The sequence below is a fragment of the Pyrgilauda ruficollis genome, unplaced genomic scaffold (genome assembly GCF_017590135.1).
Source record: "Pyrgilauda ruficollis isolate IOZ18807 unplaced genomic scaffold, ASM1759013v1 scaffold64, whole genome shotgun sequence".
In the NCBI taxonomy this organism is placed as follows: domain Eukaryota; kingdom Metazoa; phylum Chordata; class Aves; order Passeriformes; family Passeridae; genus Pyrgilauda; species Pyrgilauda ruficollis.
This window is the reverse complement of record NW_024528155.1, coordinates 3,183,936-3,207,845: the sequence shown is the minus strand read 5'-3', so window position 1 is coordinate 3,207,845 and position 23,910 is coordinate 3,183,936. Positions and strand designations below refer to the sequence as shown.

Genomic DNA, 23,910 nt, shown 5'->3' with positions numbered 1-23,910 from the left:
CCTCTCCTCAGCCCTAGTGAGGCCATATCTGCAGTGCTGTGTCAGTTTCTCAGTACAAAAAGAACAAGGGGTTAGTGGTGAGTATTCAGTAGGGGCCACAAAGATGATTGAGGGTCTGGAGCATCTCTCTCACAAGGAGAGACTGCATGAGCTGGGCCTGTTTAGTCCAGAGCAGAGAAGACTGAGAAGGGACCTCATAAATACAAACATCTCAGATGTGGGAGCCAAAAGGATGGTGCCAAACTCTTTTCAGTGGTGCCCAGTGACAGGACAAGAAGTGATGGCCATAAAATCAAACACAAGAAGTTCCATGTTAACATGAGGAAAAACTTCAACTGAGACTGGGAAAGCCCAGGGAGGTTGTGGAGTCTCCATCACTGGAGACATTCAAAACCCATCTGGAAGTGCTCCCATTCTCCCTGGCTCTGGGTGAAGGTCCTGGTTCCACCCAGGGCAGTTAACTTTTGCAGAAGCCATGGGTGGCACAGCCAGGTTATTCTATACCAGCTCACGCCCTGCACAGTGGGGATAGAAGAGTGTGTGGTTTTTCACCGAGGTGTGCCGGGTGCGCCTTCAGGTGGCACCAGGTTCCATGTGCTGAGCAATCCCTTGTCATTTATCCACCTGCCTTGTATACTCTCTTATTAGTGTTGCTGTTGTTGCTGTTCATTTTCTTATTTGTTTTTTTCTAGTAAATTCTCCTTATCTCAACCTGTGATCTTTACCTGTTTGTGCCTCCAATTCTCCTCTCCATCCTTCTTCTCCAGCCACAGTGGGGAAGGAAGGGAAAAAACAACACATGTATGGACTGTTTCCTTGGGAACACTTAAGTGAGGAATACCATTCCTAAACAATGACAGTAACCCTGCCTTGGCAGGGGTGTTGGACTAGATGATTTCCAGAGGTCCCTACGCACCTTAACTGTTCTGTGATTCTGTGAAAATTCAGCAGAATACTGCTCTTGGTTTCAGTACTCCTGCTTTCACAGGAGCATCAGTCTGCCTCTCCTAAAGCATACACATCTACATATTGGCTGCTTTAACTGCACTGGCACAGCTCACAGGAGATTCCCTGTGGATACAGCCTCTCTTTCTTCCACATGCACACACAGCTGGCCTGAAGGCAGCAACCACTGGAAGCAGGAATTTTAAAACGTCCTGCAAACAACAGCATCAACTAATGTAAACATTGAATGGAACAAGGAATGCAGATTTAAGCAGTGGCACCAAGTTTCAGAACTGAAGAACCAGGCAGGTCCACCCAACCTGAGGTCTTCTGGCAGAGCTGTACAGGTTGAAGAGCTAAGCAGGATCTGCTTCCTCTGCTAGGGAAGGGGTAGGTTCCCTTGAAAATGCTCAAGAGCCAATTTCCTTCTGGATGCGCATTTTCCTTCACGCTCTAGGGAGGAAGGCTCAGGTACTCAAGTTCCTAACATCAGCATTGTCATGGATTGACACTGGCACAGTGCCAGTGCCCCCATGAGAGGTGCATCTTAAGTAAAAGCCTGGCAGTCAGTCCAAACTACTCTTTAGTCCTCCTAAAATCAGAAGTACTGGTATATGAGCACACTTGAGAACCAAAGCAATGCTTCCTCCCCACAGGTCACCTATTGTCATGTTTTGTAGGAAAAATTATTTCAACCAGGATACTTAGGAGCTGGGATGTAATAATGTGAATGACTAAGATAATGTATTTCAGCTTTTATTAAAAAAAAAAACAAGACATCACTTTTACATTTCAGAATATTTTCAAACAAGGCCTTTCTTTTAAAGCTTTAGGTATCTAAAAAGTGTCTACATGATTCACACCTGTATGAAGCTTTGCAAGTCACACCATAGTCACCAAACAGCTATATTGCACAAAGATCCACACAATACCACACCATTTTTAGCTTAGTCTGCATTGTAAAGTGCTGTTTTGTAGGGAGAAACTTGAAAAAATAATTATCTGGATAGGCAAGTACTGCTGAACTGTATTTCTGAAAGTTGACACTTCCATGGTAGTGGAAAAAATATCACAGCATGTTGTCAGTGCCTCATGACAGTGTGTGTTTTATTTAATAAGCTGGAGTAAGCACCAAAGAGTACTTCTGGAATGCATACTAAGTATTCAAGTAACACCAAAAGCCAAATCAGTTTTTAAATTCAGAGTGAGATAAATACAAATAGTTATATCAAAAGGTAGATAAATGTTTAAAGTAGCATCAGTCTCTGTCCAGTAGAGTAAGTAATTGCATAGCAGAACACATGTTAAATGAATTCGACACTCTAATAAAAAAAGCCCCTAAATTTTGAATTTCTTACTTCTACAGTCTCAAACCAATAATCTTTTTTATAGATCATTGAGTCTAAGACGCGGTCTTCATATCTGCAATAGAGTGTTCCATTTACAAATATTTCCATAAAGTAACAGAAGGTTCGATGATACAAACCTAGATGCTTATAAAAAATCTAAATGTGGAAATGTGGAATGCTAAGCATGACATAAAGCCTCTAATTTAGACCAGTTTCTGAAACAAAGGAATCAAAAATGAAACATTTGTCTGTGGAAGAAGATTTGGTCTGGAAAAGAAAGTTCAGCCCTACAACTTACAGCTCTAAGCTGATTCTTGGTGTGGTAGATGAACTGACCATTGCCAGTTATACAAGGGGAGAAGTCACAGCTACTGAAGTGAGAATCCTTGCTCCCGGCTCTCTCTGACTGCTGCACTCACACGTAAGATCATGACTCACATACTCAACAGAGTATACTAATGTAAGAGTTTTCAGTGCTTGGCTTGGGGTTTAATAAATATTGGAGGGGGGAAAAGAAGTAGAAGGAACAAAAAATCTTAACAGCAGAGAGATATTCTGAGTCTCACTACAACTTACTTTGCTCCAAGACCTGGAAAAGCAAACAAACAAAAACATGGGCATGTTTGTGTTTCCACTTAAGCTACTCAGGAATATCCAAGTCTAAAAGTGACTGAAGAGCTGCAAAAGGCCCTCAGAACTTAGTGACTAGGTAAGCAAGCATTATCAACATAAACAAATGCAAAGCAGCACACCAGGTGGGGAAAACCCTGCATGCAGAGCTAACCGTCAGGACTGCATGAAAAATGCTGCAGAAGAAGCTTTGTCATGAACATGATATTGGTTATCAACCAAATAAAAGACAATTATGGTTTTAGGACTACAAGAAGGAGGAAAACACAAAACTTTGTAATCCTTCACAGCAACAGAGTGCCTTATGGACAGACTGTTCAGTCAGCATCAGCAGGCAAGAGAGCAATGGCTTCAATCCAGTAAGAGGGAAGATGAAAGGGAGGGAATGACAGAAATTAAAGGCTATAATGATAACCATCTAAAACAGAAGAAATTACTAAGAAGGCTAACTAGTAAGAGACAGTTTGTCTTTTCTCCTGCAGCAGAGAATTCCAAAAGTTACCCCATACTTCACACCTCTTGCTGGGACATCAAAGTGTTTCTCACACAACTCACACTGAATCTGTGGAGTGCACTTTCAGACAGCCTTATCAAGACAGAACATTTGCAGGTGAGATCCAGACAAGAAGTTGCACTTGCTGGGCCTTTCTGGCTGTCATGCTCATGATGGCATAGACAACTGTTTCTGACACTTTTTTCCAACAGTGGCCACAGTCAGAGGCTTAGGAGAGAAGACACTGGGAGAGGTGGACTCCAGGTCAGATCAGTACAACAGTTCACATAGCAAAGCCTGCAAAAGTTTTGCATTATGACCTACATTCACTTAACTGTATTGTGATTTTCAGGTCCCATTTCACAGCTCTATAGCTGTATAGATGTACTTAGTAAGCATACTTCACACACATTCATCAAGATGCAACACTATCCCCAAATTACAAAGCATATCCCCAAATTAGAAAGCATATCCCCAAATTAGAAAGCACCAAGTACTTACTAGAAACATCCTTCACTTTAGATCCTTATTTTTCCACAAGTCAACAGTTCACACATCCTACTTTTTTTTTATACATGGGTTTCTATAAAGAGAGGCAGTCCACCTCCATTCTCAGTAAGATCATGTAACATATCCTCCTGGAAGATAGGTCAAAACTTATGGAAGACAAGAAAGTGATCAGGGACAGCCAGAAGAGTTCACCAAGGGCAAAAACTGCCTGACTCACCTAGTGGTCTTCTGTGACCCATTGTCTGCAGTATTGGATAACGGAACAGCTAAGAGATAACATGTACCTGGACTTCTGTAAGGCCTTTGATAAGATTCCCCACAACATTCTTACCTCTAAACTTGAAAGAAGGGTTTAAGCAGATGGACTGTTCAGTGAATAAGAAATTGGCTGGATAGCTATACCCAAAGAACCACAGTCAACAGCTTAATGTCCAAGCAGAAACCAGTAATGAGCAGTATCCCTCAAGGGTCTGTCCTGGCACCAGTGTTGATGCGGATCTCATCAAGTTCACCAAGTACAGGGTAATGCACCTGGATCCAGGAAATCTCCACTATCCATACAGACTGGGAGATGGAGAGCAGCTCTGCAGAGAAGGACTTGGGCATCCTGATGGATGAAAAACTGACCATGAACCAGCAATGTGTGCTTGCACACACTGCCTTCAGCTCTGAGACCCCCAGTACAGAGTGGTTCCAGAGGAGAGGCACAAAAATTGTCAGAGGGCTGTTAACACCTCTCCTGTAAAGACGCTGTAAGAGATGGAGTTTTTCAGCATAGAGAATGCTCCAGAAAGACCTTATTATGGCCTTTTAATATATAAAAAGAATTTTTTAAAAATATGGAGGAAGTGTTTTTACCAAGGCCTGGAGAGACAGGACAAGGGGCAATGGTTTTAAACTAAAAGATGATAGATTTATGTCGGACATAAGGAAGAGATTTCTAACAGTGAGGGTGGTGAGACATTGGAGAAGGTTTCCCAGAGAAGCGGTGGATGTCCCATCCCTGAAAGAGTTCAAGGTCAGGTTGCATGCAGTTTTGAGCAGCCTGGTTAGTGGAAGATGTCCCTGCTCATGGCAAGGGGGGTTGGAACTAGATGGGCTTTAAAAGTCTCTTCCAACTCAAGCTGTTCCCATGGTTCTACGATTCTGCAAATGTGATACAGTTTTTAACATTAGAGGAACTGAAATTTGAAGGGAGACATCCTTTAAGGCAGAAATTAGGTCTCAAAACTTAACCAGTGCATTTTTAACATTCTTACTAAGAAAAATCCAAGTTGCTACTAGATTAAAAAAAATTAAATCAGAAATTTCTTTAATACTTGCTTTTATAGGTTAATTTTTTTAAATTCACATATAATTACTCATGTCAGCAACTCACTTGCTTTTGCCTAAATACCAGGTACCATTATTCACACATGCAAACATTTCTGATTTTTGACTCCAAATTCTGACATTTAAGGTACAATTGCACTTTATTTTAGATAGCTTAGAGTAAAAGCCTGGAAAAATAAAGAAACTTACCATTATGCCACCAACTATATGACACTGAGTGTCAGAACTTGAGTTTTAACTTACAATCACATTAAGGGTATACAACATGCAATCAGATTCAAGTTTACCTTCATCATTCCAAGTATAAGTTAAACATTCAACACCATTTCTAATTTCTTACTCTTTCATATTATATTTTTTATATGCTATTCTGTGCTGAAAGGCCCAACTGGTGCTCAGGGTTTAACTGGAAAGCATTTAACCCTGCAGAGGCATTTAGGCAGATTTCTTAAAAGGAGAATGGCAATCACACACTGTCAGCTTTGACTTCATTAAATACAAAACTGACTGTGTAAGGATGTAAGTTAAATAAAAGGCAGATTTCTACCCTGAAGAGTAAGTTTTGGTTACTAGTCCTGAAAAGTAAATTTTGGTTGCTAGTCAGACTTCTTCCCTGCTCCCCCCAGGAAAAGAAGTCTGTGGAGAACAGCATTGCACAGATCACAAGAAAGGCAGGAGAATTCCTCTGGTGCAGGAAGTGCCTGGACCATTTATTTTAAAAAATCACAGCCAGAGGCTTGTGAGCAACACGCAGGTAGAATATAATTTACCAGGACTAAAAGCTAAGGTAGAATTCTTCTGCTTTCATTTTCTGTCTCAGAACAGCAACAGGAAGAGATTGCTACACTAGATGTCATCGTGGTACTCCCTGTCCTTGGCTGTGACAGCTTCCTCAAGGTGCACTGCTGCACCGCCCATTAAAGCAAACGCTGGATACATCAAGCCAGAGCAATCCACCTCACATTCGTACAGGCACTTCATACGGCCTGCATCGTAAAACTCTACCCTGCCTCTGTCACAGTCCAGGCAAATGCCCAAGCACGACGGCAGGGGAAGGATTCTGCTGGCTGGATCCTTGGGAGCAGCAGGTGTGGCAGGGATAAAGAACTTCTTCATGCCTAAAGTGACCAGTGTGCAAGGCTGCGATGAGTCCAAGCAGGCGTCTTCACTCCCACTGTCATGACCGCTGTCTTGCTCATATCTGGAACACAAAAAACCCCACGTGCTTTTGTCAAATGCTGAAGTGGGATCAGTGATGTGAACAGGAGAAGAACATTTCTGTAAGACAGGCAACACCACATGATCACCCAAAAATCTTGGGTGGTAAAAAAATCATAGACTCATAGAATATTCTGAATTAGAAGGAAACCACAAAAAACATTGTATTCCACGTCCTGGTCCAGCACAGGACAACCCCAAGAGTTACACAGTGTGCCTGAGAGCATTGTCCAAATGCCTCTTAAGCACTGGCAGGCTTGGTGCTGGGACCACTTCCCTGGGGAGCCTGCTCTAGAGTCCAACCACCCTCTGGGTGAAAAACCTTTTTCTAATATACAGCCTAAGCCTCTCATGACAGTTTTATGTTGTTCCCTTGGGTCCTATCAATGGTCACCTAAGGGATGAGATCAGTGTCTGCCTCTCTGCTCCCCTCAATTTCCTCGTCCCCAGATTGTGCAATCCAAGTGACTTCAGTTGCTCCTTAAAAGGCTTTCCCTCCAGACCCTTCACCATCCTTGTTACCCTCCTTTGGACACTCTCTAGCAGCTCAGTGTCTTCAGGATCCTGGGAGACACAGCATCAAAAGCTTTACTGAAATCAAAAGAGATTACACCAACTGGCTTCCCTTGGTCAGCTCAGTGGGTTACATGTGTCATGAAAGGAAAATAAGTTTTTCAAGCAGGACTTTCGCCTGATGGCTGCACTGTCCTTCAGGTGTTGTTTAGTAATTCCCAGAATAATCATCTCCATAAATTTACCAGTCACTGAAGTGAGACCGACAGGCCTGTAGTTACCAAGATCATCTTCCCTGCCAGTGTTGAAAATTGGGACATTTGCCAGTTTCCAGTTGACTAGCACCTCCAAAGACCATTGAAACATCAGAGAGGTCTCACAATAACATCAGCCAGCTCAGTACCCTAGGATGAATCCCATCAAGCCCCACGGACTTATGGGGATTCGGGTGGAACACCAAATCCTGAACAAATTTGGGATTGGCTGGGAGTTTATCATTCTCACAGTTGTGGTCCTTGAAGTCTGGGACCCCCAAAGGCCACCACTGGTGTTGAAAACCGAGGTCAATAAAGCATCAAACATCCCTGTCTTGTCTCTGTCCCTTTTAGTGAGGTGACCATCCTCCTCCTGTAACAGGCCAATGGTATTTCTGACTCCCTTTTGCTATTAATGTATTTTTTAAAAACTCTTCTTATTGTTTCCTACAGTTCTGGCCAGCTTCAACTCTAGTTGGGCTTTGACCACATGAATTTTCTCCCTCAAATGTCAAGCAGCATCTCTGTTTCTCCCACGTTGCCCAACTTTGCTGCTATTGGCCGTACCCTTTTTTTTTTTTTTTTTTGCCTTAGCTCTAGAAGTTCTCTGCTCACCCATGCCAGCCTTCTGTCTTGCCTGCTTGACTTATGACATTTTGGAATTGCCTGCTCCTGTGCCCTTAGGAGGTGGTCCTTAAAAAGTGACCAGCACTGATGGACCTTAGCACCTTCAATAGTGGTCTTCCAGGGGACTTTCCTGATTAGTAACCTCAGCAGCCTGAAGTTTGTTCTCCTCAGTTGAAGTTTTGCTGGCACTTCTGTTCCTGACAACAGAGATTTTAAATTTAGTTGCTTCATGGTTGCTGTGGCCAAGATGGCTGCTCATCTCCACTTGGCTCACAAGATCCTCTCTGTTGACAAGGAAAAAAATCAAGGAGAGCACCTTTCTCAGCTGGCTCCCTTAGTACCTATACCAAGAACTTATCATCCAGGTGTTTTAGGACTCCTCTGGACCTGTTTGTATCATCTCTGTGGTGCTCTCAGTTAACATGTGCCAAGCTGAAGTGCCCTACAAAGACAAGGGTGGTTGATGTAGAGATATTCCTTAGCTCCTTAAGGAATAATTCATCAGTCCTCATCTTGGCTGTAGTAGATTCCCACAATGACATCCACTTTGTTTGTCCCTTAATCCTTACCCGGAGGTTCTAAACTGCGGCATTGCCAGCTGCAGGCTCCATACATTCCAGACACTATGTTACAGACAGTGCCACCCCCCACCTCATCTGTCCCCCTGAAGAGCCTGTAACTAAAAGGGCATTCCAGTCACAGCACTCATCCCACCAGGCTTTGCTTACACCAGTGATACATACCTTAGCCAGGAAAGAAGAGGCATTTAGTAGGTGGGATTTCACTTGCGTTACTTCAAACAATTTATAACAGCTGAACTCCAATAAGGACAAGACCACAGAAGGCTTTACTAAGGAGTGGATGTATCTAAATGTGCTTATGCTAGGCAATCATTAATGAACCTACAGGTACAGTAAATTAGTTAACTTGAGAAGTAACTTAGCAAATATGACCAATCCTTACAGACAAGAACATGTCCTGTGAGTTTTCCATGATGCTGCTATGTTACAGTATCTGTAAAATTCACAAAACAAAAGGTAGTGTTTTAGTGGTTTAAGTGGGGGCTTTTTTTAAAGTACTCTGTCTGAAGACTTCCCTGAACAGCTTCCCAGATGGTTACTGGAGTGTCTGCAGACATATTTGGTCAGTCTACATGCTTTTCACTCCATCTCTGTCCTCAGATAAAGACACATGGAGAAGCACACATTCTTCAGTAGAGACATTCCCTACTTTGGATTTCAGTTTTGGGATGCTTGTGGGGGCAGTTGTTTCTGTGTCAGCTAAAATTTTACAGATATCTACATGGAGAAGGAAAAAGAAATCAGGAAATTTAGATCTAATTTCTCACTTTGCAAATGCATCCATCTGGCTTTAAGCAGCTCAAGATTGTGCTGACACATTTTCCTGTGCTATACAGGAAAAAGCCAAACATTAATTAAATTTCTGAATAAGAGTCCCCAGGAGATAGCCTCCCCGCCTGCAGTTCCCACACACATCCAGGCTTGCTACTACTGTAATTGTGAGATGGAAATCTTTTTATTGGTTTGTCCACTGTACTTTGGCTTGTGCTCAGTAGCGCTCCAATACAGTATGCAAGCATGTAGCCTGGGGTAAGCCAGTGACTCGGAATCCACTGTGACACAGCTACTGCAAAAACATACAAATATGTACAGTGAACACTGTTCCTCTGAAAGGCTGCCAGACCTTGTATGCCAAGGGAATTAAGGCAGAGCCTTACCACTGATAATCAAGCATTGCTTCAATCTTAAAACTTACACTTATTTTTAACCTTCTTGCTTTAACTGACATTCCCTGACATATACAGGAACCTGACTTCTTTCCCAAAAAGAAAGAAAATGGGACTCTGGATAATCAGGGCATCTTTCTGCTTATAATGAGACAACCTGCTTACACCATATCCTTCAAACTTTTCACTGGTTAGGTTCACCTTGCGTACTGAGAACAGACTTGCTCTTCATTTACCTTTTCAAAAAACCATCCCCTTATGTGAAACATGCATTAAAGCAAGAGTATGCAATTTACCTTGGACTGATAACATCAGGAGTATTGTGGAACAATTTCTGTATCTTGTTGCTAGGAACAACTCCTACTTTCACCAGGTATGAATAGGTTTCCACGTTAAAAGCCCAAAAGTGCTTCCCATTGGCAATCCCAGTGTCGCCAATGATGTAATCCAGGGTTGTGAAGCATCCAACGTGCAAGCGCTCAGATCCCAGAAGCAGAGGAAATCCAGCCCTACTTTCCACAGAGGTTCTTCTTGGGTTCAGCTGGAGGTGATCATTGTTGTACCCACATTTGTCATCGAAAAGAAAACTGAAAACTGAAAAGCAGCATCCCAAAAAAAAAAAAAAATCTGCTTAGTTACGTATTTGGCCTTCCGTGCTTATAAACTACATTTTAAGTCATACAGGCATTAGAATTTGCCACTTTTAAAGGCTACCAGGAATGTCATGCAAGCTAACAGTCTCTGTATGTTACTGACTTAACAGTGCTTCTAAACATTTATGAAACTGATAACAGTGTAGGAGACATCTGGGAGCTACTGGAAACTACTTTCAGCTCTTAACACGGACGGACATAAGAAAACCCCATACCTGGAGCCGGAGGAGTACGCATAATAACTTCTCTGCTCCAAGGGCTACAGATGGACCCTTTGTAACCTCGAACTCTAAAGGCATAGCTGCTGTCATCATCAAGATCAGATAATACTTTGCTTTTGCCACAAACTTCAGTCTTCTGCCATGTCACACTCTCCTCTTCTTTATTAAGTTTATGATATTCAAGAACATAGATATCAGCTGAATCTGTCTTCCCAGGGCATTCCCAGCTGATCAGAGCTTTGTTGTACATCCTGCTCTGCTCTTCATTGATTTCTGGTATTTCTAGACCTGAAACACATGAGAAAAAAAGCTCTGAAATTTAGATACATGTTGTTTTGGAGTTAACCATACAACCAGTCCTGGGTAACCCAAACTGTTACTGTATTCCAACTCTGTCTGTGCCCCTGTGAGATTTCAGCCACTTTATAACTAGGGACTGTTACAGTTATTTTTGGCCCATTGCTATTTTGGTTTTTCAGTAAACTGTTGTTTTTTTCACTTCTATCTACTCATATTTGTTTTTCCTTATTGGTGGAAAGGGATTGGTTAAAACTATATTGGGAGGAAATTAATTTTAAAGCATCCACCTCTTAAAACTGTCTTAAACCAAGAGATAACCCCTTTGTTGAGCTATAGCACTGTTAAAGGGGGGAATCTGACTCTCTCAGTTAAAAGGAGTAGATGAAGATGGTTTTCTGTTCATACACTTAAATAAATCCCCTATTTTCTGTTTTTCCTTTGAGCCTTTTATTTTCTGGCAGCTTTAAAAACTATTACTTTCTGTCATGCAAAAAAAAAGCTTTTAGAAAGACTGAGTGTGATGTAAATACAATATTTTGGAAGCCAGTGCAAACTGGTACTGAAGGAAATGTCTTTTTAGCTTCTTTATGAAAGCTGAAGCTAACACTGCTGCCAGGTAATGCCTTCTGAATCGTGCAGACAGAAGGAACAATGCAAGTCACAACACTGAGCTCTGCAACTACAGCCCTGTTCAGTTCTGCCTTTCTCCAGAGAAGCCCTTACACCTAAAACTTGAGAAAGACCTAATGCTCTCAGAATTTACCATTGGAATGGAAGGACAAGTCACCAAGGATGTCTTCTTGCTTGGCAGTGTCCACCACAAAGTCTTCAAAAGTAGTTTCAGCTGCTGGCCTAAAGCTCTTCAGATACTCAGTGGCTTTTTGGATTCTGAAAACACAAAAGTGGGATAACACAACAAAAAAAAAGGCAATTCAAGTGGGCCATTTGTTACAGTAAAAATGCTAGGTTTTGCTTTAAAAAAAAATTCTGCTTTCATGTACTTACTGATGTCTCCCAGAAATTTTCTCTAGAATCTCTAGAAAGATTCTCAAATGCCAAATTTAAAGGCCTTTTGTACATCAGTGTAAAGATAACGACCAGGTAGTCATTCATTTGGCAAACCATTTAAACAATTTGGGGCATTATGTTCAAAAAAAAAAACTGATGTAGGGTGCTAGTAGAGAACACCAAGATCAAAGAGCCTAAAGCCAGAAGAAACCTGTTAGATTAACTTGCAAATACCTGATAAAATCTCTGAGACAAGGAATTTGTCAGGGAGCTAAACAGACTACCCTCCCACTGCAGTCCCACTGAACAAGGCTAGGCATTGTGGCAGGACAAGAGCACTCCTCTCCTAAGTGTTGTTTCCTAGGGCACACTCTAATGCAGGAATTCCAGCTGAACATGACCAGGACCATCTCCCAAGAATGCAACTGCACAGACATCCTGGAACAGTACTTGCACCTCAAACAGAAGATATTTAAGATACCTGACATGAAGCTGTTTTGCTGTTTGAACAAAACAGGAGGGATCCGTTTCTTTAAGCACTTCTTGAGCATATCCTACAAGGCCATTATTTTCCAGGAGCCCTTGGTATTCTTCCACTTGTGTTTGCAATTTTTCCAACCTTCTATTCTTAGAAGTTTCAATTGCCCTAAGAGCTGCAGATTTCTTCTCTTCCAGGACACAATATAATTTCTCAAAACTCTGAGATGCTTCTTGTTTAGCTCTTTCACTGTTGCACTAGGAGCAAACAAAAGACATTTCAGACAGATTCTACATCAGTGTGACTCTTACTTAAGAAACATACTTAAGGTTGTTCAAGACATCACAGTAATCTAGTCATCCATTTGACAGGTAAGACTAATAAACTTTGTTATGCTATTCAGCACTGAAAATGAGATCAGCACACCACCCAAGCTTGTCAGCATTTGATGTCTTTAACAAGAATGAAAAGCAGGAAAGTATTCCTCTGATCACGCCTTGAGTTACGCATTACATTTGTCTAGATAGCTCATGAAAAAGCACTGTAAAAACATGTTAGGCTCTGAAGTCTTCATGCCCAAGAGCTAAATGCTCTTCCACCTTTCCCAACCACCCTGACCTGAGGGTCCAGCCCAGCTTCTCGTGTATGCCCTCTGAACCATAGTGCCACCTCTGAATACTGCCCTGGATAAAAGAAACTGCAAAACACAGAGGCAGTCTGTAATCAAGTACTTGTCTTGAAGTACTAGGAGCTTCTTTACTTTCTGCCTTTGTGTTTTTCAGCTTGTATGTGACTCTTCTGCAGGAAGGTTTTGTCCTTAATTCTGACTTTCTCAAGGTAAACAGACAGTGTAAATAGTGCACCATCACATCACACAAATACCCTGTGTTTAATCCACTTTGGTTAAGGTATCAAGGAATCTTTATTGTATTTAAATTTACAGTAGCACACACAAAAAAAAAAACCACTTCCCTTTGTCTGCTTCCCATACTGGCAGGACTAGGTCTTACCATGTGTGATTTAGTCTCCCACAAACTGTTCAAAAATTGTTTTACTACTTAACTGAAAAACGCAATTTCACTAAAAACAGTTTTGAATCCTTCCTATGTCTGTACAAAGGCCAACCCCAGACAATCTTCAAGCCACTCTTACCTCTGTTTCTTTCAGCAGCAGATCCAGCTGAGTAATGCGCGCTTTCACCTGGCTCTCCTTACTGATGAGGTACTCGATATCTTTTGAAAGCTTCTCCTGTTAAAGTAAAACAGCAAGAATGGGGCATCTCACACAAAGTGACAACCAGCACAGACAGGTCATCCTGTTTTGTCCTCAGTTTATCTAGCCACAAGGACAACAGCATGGCACCAGTTGTGAGCAGCAGTCCTGTGGAGACTTGTTTGGTGACCTGCAGTGATTGCAAAGCAACTGTGAGTGAAACTGCTGGCACAGGCTCTAAGGATCAGAGGTAACAGTGTCAGCTGGCTCCCAGTCACCCAGGAATCACCCTCTCTTAGACTGTGAAAAAGAGGCTTCAAGACATTAAAACTTACAGAAAGGAGCTGATAGTTATTAACTCATTTGTAGTAAGAGTTGCTAGAAAAATTAATAGTTCAAATCACAGATTTGTCCCTGTGCTTCCTTAGCTTCCCTTTTTTTTTTCTCCTGAGAGCAAGAGAGGAAGAAGAGGAAGAAGAGGAAGTAGGTACTGTCTTCAATAACAATCTCATGTTTGCAAGTCTTTACTGTTGTGCTTTGCTTAGGAAATTAACAGCTATGCCACTTCAGAAACATACAAAGATATCAACAGATATTTCAGATGCAAATTTCTCAGATGGGCTTCTCAAGTGTCCTCTACCATAAGCTACCTGAACACTTATATTAAAAAAAAATTGATTGTAAAGTTGATTAACTACTTAAACCTTCTGTGTTGTCTGTATTGCTGTAAAATTAGCTGAAATAAGATGACAGCACTTTTCTGGGATTATGTTTCATAGCAAACAGTTTAGTTTCTAAAATATGCCCTATATCACATTAATATATACATTAACAAATGTTGCACAATCACAGGGCTCAAAACTAGTTCAGGGTCTCCTAAACACACATCCTGGCTTCTATCCAGTGGGAGTTTGCCCTCACATCAGAAGTACTCTTTCCCTTCTTAAGGCCAGGTCCAATGATATTTTCTTTTACCTTAAGGGTTTTGTAGGCAATGCTCATGCTTGTTACTCTATGGTTTGCATGACCTCCACCCAGTTTGCAAAGATGACAAACAGGCCTTCTGCAGATTTCACAGTACATGTTTACTCTCTCCATTTCATGTTCTGGACACATCAAAATCTGTGGGGGGGAAAAAAAAAAGAGCAGAGACAATACAGGTGTACTTCCAAAAATGGAGGTTCTCAACAAAAAATCAAAACACCCAATGAACCCAAAGCAACATGTGACTTCATCAGTGAATTTTTTACAGTCAGTTTATCTTCTACCTTTTATATTTGTCAATGCTATTGAAAGCCAGCAGATGAACACACACAGTTTCACAAGGTTTACAGTAAGTAAGACTCTAGCAGTGTCTGTGTAGCCTCCATACAGCAACCAATCTTTTGCTAAACCCTGCTCATGTTGTTTGCAATGCCTCCAGCACCCTACACTCCAGCTCAGAGCTGTAAATGCAATATATGGCACACCCAGCCTGTCAAACTTAACCATGCTCTTGCCAGCATCTCTTGCAACAGCTATGAACAGTTTCTTAAAGCGAGAGCTGACATAACATTGTAGCAATTTAAGTCCAAGCTGGATTTTGATAAACCACATAGCCATTGCTCTTGGAGCTGCGAAGGGCAGCCACCACCCACAAGTACAGTAATTTCAAAGACAAAAGACTCCAATGTTTCAATCTTTCTGTCTGACTCCAGTTACAAGCTGTTCACACTGGCTTCTAATTCCAGGATTATCTCAAACAGCATTGCAAGAAAGCTTGTGTTGGCTAAAAATCACCTTTCAAAAACAAAACTTGTTGAAATAAATGCTCAGAGTTAAAAAAGTGCTGCTCAAGTCCAAACTCAGGCAACAGATTAAACCATATAAAGCATGTGTGTGTGCGTGTGTGTGTGTATATGTATAAATGAGTGTTTGTTTAAAAAAATAAACAATGCTTGCTTTGCCTCATTCTAGAGCACTGAAAGACAACGTTTGGGTCATCTATTCCATAGAAGTTACCACAGAGGAGCTTTTGAGGAAGCTTTTCAGTTTCAATATGCCCCCACTCAAGAAAGGTCAGAAAAGAGCATAAAAATAGAAAATTGTGAGCGGCATAAATATGAACACAATAAGCTAAAACCTGAAACCAGCCCTCAAGTATCAAATGTTATCTTAAGGTAAGGTGAAAAGCCCAAAGACATACCAGTCTCACCATCACCCTAAGACTATCATTAAACCAAATATGCAGTTAGTGATCCCATTTGGATTGACAACTAGATTTGGAAGGAAATAAAAAACGGAAAAAAGGAAGCTGCCAAGAAAATCAGCTGTGCAGGCAAACATCTCCAAAAGCTACAGTCATTCAGTTAGTCTGTGGAAGCAATTTTTCCAGCAGTGTGTAGTCACACCTCACAGAAAATCATTATTCTTATTCATCTCCTCACATAAGCAAGAACTACAGCCTGCAAGCAAGAGACAGCAGAGGTCAGCAGACTGCCTTGTCTTCTCTCAAAACTCAAGAACAATCAGCCCAGTATGTGCTTCTCCCATCCCCACCACACACGCTAGAAAGTGCTCTCCAGCCTGGTTGTAAATTAAAGTGGTGACTGAGAACATTGTTTAGGAAATTAACAAATACTTCATGCTTTCAGCTCAGGTCTTAAAAATGCAGTGCAACGAAAAATGCACTTTTCTTTCTTTGCATTAAGCTCAAACAGTCCTCAGAAAAGTTTCTATAAGAGCACAGTAAAGATCAGCTTACCGCAGTTGGGAAGTTTTTCAAAACAAGTATATGTAACTAAAGTTAACTACACTATGCTTTTCTCCTTTTTTCTCCTCTTCCTTCTTCACATATAATTAGAAATGCTAAATCCCACATGTGCACACATACTCAATACATCAGTGTCAGAATAATCTAAACCACTTCACCCCATTTTGCTCTGCTTCAAGAGAATTCAGCTACAGACTTTTAATCCTTGAATTCAGTCCGCATGTAGTGTAACACCACGGGGCACTTTTGGGAGCGCACAGGGATCACAAGATGCCTTTGGTATTTTCCAATAACAATGTTGCAGCTGTGAGGGTTTAGATGCCACAGGAGAGAAGCTTTTAAGGAGCTGTATAGCATTTTAAAGGAAGAGCTAGAAGATAGGTGAAAGTTTGCATACTTTCTCATTTATCCAATAGAGGGACATTTCACACAATGTGTGTGCAAGCACATTTAAAAGCATACGAAGCACGTGCTCACTTTTAACTGGAATTATGTTTTAGACTCAAGGAAAACACCACCGAGTGGACTTTTGGACGTTCAGTATCTCCCAGCCTGCTAACTTTAGAGGCTCAAATTTTTCCAGTCTCAGAAGGAAAGTACACCAGCAGTCAAGAGCTTCTTACACATTGCACATTAATCAAATTTACTTAATTTAATCATAATTAATCAGGACTCCTTGACCATCAGCATTTCTGGCACCTGTGGGACGTCCTGCAAGGAGGCACAGGCACGCAGCATGTGTTGGACGTTAAGGCCCTTGTTGTGGTCCCTGGTTAGCAAGACAGCATCTGTGACATGTAACATCTGTGATCTAATAAATTCTATAAGGCAGTGCCACGTACTGCACCATGCTCAGCATGAGACACAAAGGTAGTGGTATTTTGTTATCACTGTTTTGCCTGAATGCAGTAACAGCAGTTATGGTCTCCATAACTCCACCTTTTGCTCTTGTTAGATGCAAGGAAGGAGAGAAAGAAGATGCTTTGTGATGGATCAAATTCAAGCACAAAGCATCCAAAGGGGATGCACCTAAAGGGGGCTGGAAGAGGCCAGGTGTGTTGAGGTTTTTAAGTTTACCACACACAGTCATCCTCCCTAGGCAGTCCTAGATGCTCAAAAGCAAGGTGCCAATAACACCAAGCATATGGATTCAATCCCTGTACGAATCATTCACTTAAAAGCTGACTTGATGATCCTTGTGGGTCCCTTTCTACTTAGAATATTCTGTTATTTGTGATCATTAAGCCTAAAAAAAGAAAATAAATTTAAAAAAAAAGACAAGGAAAGAAAGACTCAAATCACAAGTAACGCAATCCATTCCACAAAGTAAAAACCCTTATTTTTACAGGACCCTTCAAGTATGTTCTCAATGTCCCCTTCAATGACATCAAAGACCACCAAGCTTGTGGTTCACTCAATAAATAACAGCAATTGTCAATAAAGCAATCATGGTCCTGAAAAGCAACTATCATTACACAGATATGTCTGCAGCTACACGAGAATGCTGCAACCTGAATTCTGTAAGGTACAGTATACTTACCTTGGGTCTGAAGTTGGTGGTTGGTCCTACATATTCATGCTGGGCTTTCACAGTTCCCCAAGGATGGTGAATTTTGAAACATTCATTGCAATAGCTTGCACTGCAGTCCATGCAACTCTTTGTGGACTCCTGAGGTGGAGGTTTGCAGAAATCACACATAATAGCAATGGCTGCCCTGGCTGCCTGTCTGTATCTTTCCACAATGGTTTCCAAAGTGAAGTTGCGAAATAAGCCATTGATGCCACGCTCCCCAAGATCAATATCCCGCTGGCAACTCGGACAAGGAAACAGAGTCGATCTAGGAGTCAGTGAATTGCGTTTTCTGCCTGTGTAGACACCAAAACCCAATTCAGGATGAGCATAAACCAAACTGGTTTAGATTTTAAAAGAAGCACAGGAATTTACGAACCAATTCCAGACTGCAGCACATCATCCAAACCAGTACAACACCAATTCATACGCAGTCTGCCAAGCCAAAGAGAATAAAATTGCCCTGACAAGGTAGTGTAATGTCTGACTCTAAAGAACACTACAACCTACTACTTGAAAACTTAATTTTATGTTAAGATAAATTTAGCTCTTCCAATTCCATTCACTTATCTAGTTTTGGATGCACTCAAGCTGTAACCTTTTGAAGCAGTAAACACAAAACTTTGTGGAAGCCAAGTGGTTTTAGACTAACTGGTTACCTGTACAGAGAGCAACAGTTTCCTAATGTATTGAAGTGAAAGATGCTTACTCCCAGAGCAACAGAAATACATAGCCAACCTTGAGCTCCCTGAAATTTGCTTTGGCCAAGTTCAAACTTACTTTACTCATCCCAAGAGACATCACAAAAAAACCCCAGGAAAGCGAGGGAACAGTGTGATATCTTGTGGATGTGACAGTCTGGTCAGAGAGCAAGAAAACTAGGTAAGTTTTCCCAGAATTGGCCTGTGAGACTTTAGGGAGTTGAAGATAAATGATAGCTTGTTATTATAAACAACCTGCAGCTGTTGCTTTCCTACTTTCTGTTTCCTTGTTTTTCTCAGACTGTTTATAGGAAAGGCGTTTTGTTAATTAGCCAGTCAGGTGAAATGTATTGATTATTGACCAATCAGGTCTAGCTGTATTGGAACAATGTATAAAAAGGAGAATCCGAAGTAAAGCTGCTATGCTGTGCAAACCAGCCTTTTGGTGAGTCTGTGGCGTTTCTTACTCAACAGCGACATCACCAAATAATTTAGTCAAAAAATGCTGAGGCTCACTTGGCCCCTCCTGAAAGGCCTTAATAAAGGAGGGCTGCTAAATAAGCCCTGCACACCAAAGGGGAATCTGAGGTAATTATATCTTCAGGTAACTCTACCCTGAACTGAGGAACCACAGATCCCAATAGGGATGTTAAACAGCATAAATCTACCTCTGTTAATTTCTAAAGGGAGAGCTGTAGAGATGCTGCACTCCTACCAAACAGCTACACACAAATTTCCCGTTCTCACCCCCAAGTAAAATCACAGGCTCAAGAAAAGCCACTAACTTAACAAGCCTTTTGAGTCTGTAAGAAGATGGCTCACACAGACTCAGAGGTTATTGACAAGGTAATACTCCTGAGGTTATCAAACCAGGAGTGCATCCTGTCTCACTCATGAACCCACAGGCTGCAACTACCAGAAAGAATCCTTTATGTATTTCAAAAACAGGCTAAGCCAGTCTTCAGTCTTAACTTGTATTCTCTCAGCTTTCCCTTACAAAGAAACAAAAAAAAAAAAAAAAACATATTCTGTAGTGCTGATATATTTCTTTAAGATCTCTTTGAGAGCACTGCATATTGAAATTAGGACTAACTGTCCTGATTTCATCTGGGTTAGAGATCATTTTCTTAGTAGCTGGTACAGTGCTGTGGTTTAGATTCAGTATTAGGTTATTGCACACTGATGTTTTGGCTGTTGCTAAGTAGTCCTTACCCTAAATCCAGGAGTTTCCAGTTTTCCATGCTTCACCAGAGAGCAGGTGCATGAAAACCCGGGAGGGAGAACAGCCAGGACACCTGAGCCAAACAGCCAAAGGGATATTCCAAACTATAACATGTCCTGGACATGACATAAACTAGGGGCAGTCAGGTGTGACAGGGTGGGCACTGGGTGAACAATTTTATTGTGCATCACTTGTTTCTCTTGGATTTTATTCCTCTCTCTCTTTTGTATTACTATTTTTTTATTTTTGTTACCCCTGCAATTTATACTCCAGTATTTAATTAACTCTATTCCAGCTGAAACCAGAACACTAACAAATTTGTAAATGGAGATATGACTTAAAGCTGAATTCTCGGTGTTGAAATTGGTCTTCTTCAGAAAGGGAAATTTGTTCTTCTCTGTATTTAATCAGTATTTTCCCATCAAAATTGCTAATGCTTTATTTCTTTCTGAAGTGTCCTGTGATGTTACACAAAATACACTTGCCTTGGGCTGCTCTCCTGCTGCTCCTTTACCTAACAATCTAAAACCTCCATTCCTATCATGCCCTTTCCAGTCTCTTCCAATAAAACACCAAGCCAACACTCCTATGAAGAATCAGTTCCTTTAAATATCTCTGAAATTTAACCCGTGACAGTTATGCATGACTGTCAGCTAAGAAGTCACAATCAGAGCATGGATAAGTGTGCATGCACTGACAGTCTCCCACCCAGCTTGGTCCCATGCTTTTCTGTAAGTTCTGAGCAGAACAACTAGGCTGCATTTACAGAACAGGATGGGTGACACAAGGCACAGGTATGCAACTCTCCACCTAAGGGAGCAGAGATTGTTGTCCGATTTCACGGGTTTTTTTTCATATTTACTTGAAATGAATTAATTACTGCACATCCTGCAGTACCTATAACTTGGCATACACAGCAACACACACATGCAAAGCACAGCAACAACCGTGAAACACAAACTTGTAATTTCAGTGTAGGCTCCAAGCTAGCACTGCACAAAGGAACACAGAGAAATCTTCTACACAGACTTCCACAATGTCCTAGACAAAAAGATGACTTCACATGCAGTGCCATGCAGACAACAGCTACAAAAAGTGATCTAGATTACACACATTTGCTGAAACTAAGAAAATAATCATACAATGCAGCACATATTGGGACTGCCTACAAGTAGTATGCTAGAGCACAGAGCAATGACAAAGCAAGATAACAAGGAAAAAAAAACATGGTGCAGTGGTCAAGTTTAAAAATACAATCTGAAATTCTTATCCATCCCAATAGAGGCCTTTCATTCTGCCTGTGGTGGACTGAAATGAGACTGTCATCATGAGCCATGCTCTGCAAAGACTGGTGACATTCTCTACAGAAAGCAATCCAGTATCAAGGAACTCCTGCACACCTTCAGATGTCTCATCCCTTTTCATTGACAGCACTCTGAGAATCTAGGTTGGAGTTTTTTTCCTGTTTTAAATCCTGTTTTTTTCCTGTTTTTGGAAATTTATTTGCTAAGCTGCTTGGCGTGTTCTGCCACTTCAATACTAAAAAATAAGGAGATACATCCTCTTTTTGCCTCGTGACTGTTAAAATACCAACACTCTAATTTGCTTTCTGCTTAAAGCATTTCTACACTCATATTTTAAGAAGAAAGCACTGATGAAGTAATGAATTACATTGGACACTGTCTTTCCTATCTGTATGGTGTCCAATTTGCTGGAACTAAATTCTGGTTATATTAAAAAAAACCAAACAAACAAAAAGCACACACACAAAACAAAAAAAAAAAAAAAAAAAAAAAAAAAAAAAAAAAGAGCAAAAAAGTTCTTAGATTTTGTAGACATATTTAGATGTGCAGCTCAGAGAAACTTAGCTCCTACCCACATTCTCTTTTACACTTTGCCAATTCAGTTTACAACAAGCAAATATGTATTTTCAAATATGAAATATCAGAAATCATCATACAAAATTTTCCACTGTGATTTGTAAACTGATTGCTCCACTTGCAATAAGTTGCTCAATCAGTTACAAAAAAATAAAAATCACAACATAGACTCACAAATATTACCATACAGATTGCAAAGATTCAAGCCAAAAAGCAATTTTAAGTATGTCCTTTAAAGACAATGTTTAAACGTCATCTTCCCAAGGAGAGATACCAATACTTAAAATGTTGAAAAGTCCAAGCTACAGTGAATGGTTTGCAAAGGGATAAGACATCTTAAAGTTGTGTTTTTCAAGTAAACAGTATTACCAGAATTCTATGGTTGTGGAGGACATGGACATTAAATGTGTGAAAGTCTAATAAAAAAGATTTAAAAGTCAACTGGATTCTCTTGCAAGGTTAGGGGTTTTTTTCAAATAGAAATGTATATTGCCACCCTATAACTCAGTTAATGTTTTTGGATGGGCTTTTAGGGGGAAGGAAAAAAGGAAGGGAAAAAAGGGGATAGGGATAACAAGGGGAAGGGATAAAGAGGGAAGGGGAGAGAGAAAGGGGAAAGTGGAGAGGGGAGGGGCCGCCTAAGAGAAGCCAGCAGAGCTAAAATGTTACTTTCAGATACTTTAGTCTTTCACAAATCAAAAGAGCTTTCTGCAAAAAGAGCAGACATAGACAGCTTTCCAAGAGGTGTGGTGGTTTTGTACAGTATCTCTGTTTAATGACACTTTCAGCCTTCAGCTGGGGCAATTTAAACTTCGTCTTCTGATCAGCTGCTTTGTCCTCCACTGAGTGTGAAATTCAGATTTGTGTTTAGCTCAGTTCATTTTTCTTGAAGGACACCATATTCTACGGATTACTCATGTGTCTGCCAGTACTGTGGCAACAAGGAATTTGGGGACTTTTTCTTCCATTTTTGACTGGCAATTACATTTAAAAAAATGTAATCAGTATTAAATGAGTCCACACAGTGACTGAGCTGCTCAGACAAAGCTCAATTTTGGAAATAAGATATAATTAAAAGACTGACTATCCTTCAATCTGATTGTGTCATTAGACACACCAAATATTACAAGTCTAAGTGTAAAATGTTTCATTTTCCTCACATATTCATGTGCTGTGATAAACTGTGAGATTCAGAACTACCTACTCATATAAACATCGTGCAAATTTCAATCTGTTCTTCATTAACTTAAGCAGGCTTAAATACAATAATGAACCAATATTACATTCCATGTAGCAATGATGGCCAAACACGACCTGTAAATGTAAGGAAGAACAATCCAATAATCACACTTCATTACCAGTAAGACAGCAGTTTCATTGAAACTTGAGCATGTCAACTCCTGAAAATCAAAAAGCAGAGGGCAGAGAAGGTGGTGTGGTGATTGCTGGGGTTCTGTGTGCATTTTTGTACCTGCCAATGTATATTCAGTCATATACACACAAGGAAAAAAATATAATCCAATCCTTAACTGAATTCCAGTCCAGTTGACCTTTAAATCAGTCTTGCACAGAATGAAAAGCTGTCCTTACAGAACTTCTTTGCTGTATCTTTGCTCACTGCAAACGAATTTTTGTGGACTTGACCACTGACAAAAAGCTATATACTAATTGACAATATTTAACTCGAGATCTAAATGCTAGACTATCTCTAGCCAACACAAGAAGTGAAGCATTTCTACCTCTGCACCCAAAAGACCTCCTCTGTGAGGCTGCGAACAATGAACAGAGAGCTGTTTAGACATCAAAAAATGAGGTATACCATTGGTTTACAATGGTTCAAATGAAAAGCACCAACTCTTTTCTCTCCTGTGGCTCTTTAACTCCTGCAGGGTTGAAAGGCAAGAATGTTTAATTTCCTAGCATATCAAACAACAGTAAGATTTAAGCAGAACAGGAAAAGGGAGAAAGAAGGCATTGGGGGGGGGCGGGAGGGAGTGGCACAGGGAGAGATATTTCAAACATTTGAACAAGTGTCAACATAACCGCATTACACACTTTAATTGCACCAACACTGTAATTACAGTAACATTAGAGATAATTGAAAAGCAATAAGAAATAGCCTTCATTTTCATGTTATATACAGCAAGACTTTGTTAATTAAAAATTATTTTAAATACAATACAAACAAAGGAGTATTTTTAAACCAACACACTGGTTTTTAAGCAGCACATACACTCCATTTCAATGAGTTCTGTAGTTTTTACATTAAGATAAATTGTACTTGTAAATGCAAGC

The 23,910-nt window shown here is 40.6% G+C and overlaps 1 protein-coding gene across 1 annotated transcript in view; it reads right to left on the bottom strand.

Annotated features, from left to right (window-relative positions):
- Positions 1–1,725: 1,725 nt before the first annotated feature.
- TRIM36 (tripartite motif containing 36) overlaps positions 1,726–23,910 on the bottom strand; it is a 34,025-nt gene continuing 11,840 nt past the window's right edge. The window contains exons 3-10 of the mRNA XM_041484197.1: positions 17,783–18,108; positions 14,466–14,612; positions 13,431–13,526; positions 12,282–12,535; positions 11,556–11,680; positions 10,487–10,780; positions 9,915–10,212; positions 1,726–6,460 (exon numbers count right to left, since the gene is read on the bottom strand). Of these exons, the coding sequence (XP_041340131.1) occupies positions 6,106–6,460; positions 9,915–10,212; positions 10,487–10,780; positions 11,556–11,680; positions 12,282–12,535; positions 13,431–13,526; positions 14,466–14,612; positions 17,783–18,108 (1,895 nt within the window). The 3' untranslated portion in view covers positions 1,726–6,105. The remainder of the gene's footprint in view (positions 6,461–9,914; positions 10,213–10,486; positions 10,781–11,555; positions 11,681–12,281; positions 12,536–13,430; positions 13,527–14,465; positions 14,613–17,782; positions 18,109–23,910) is intronic.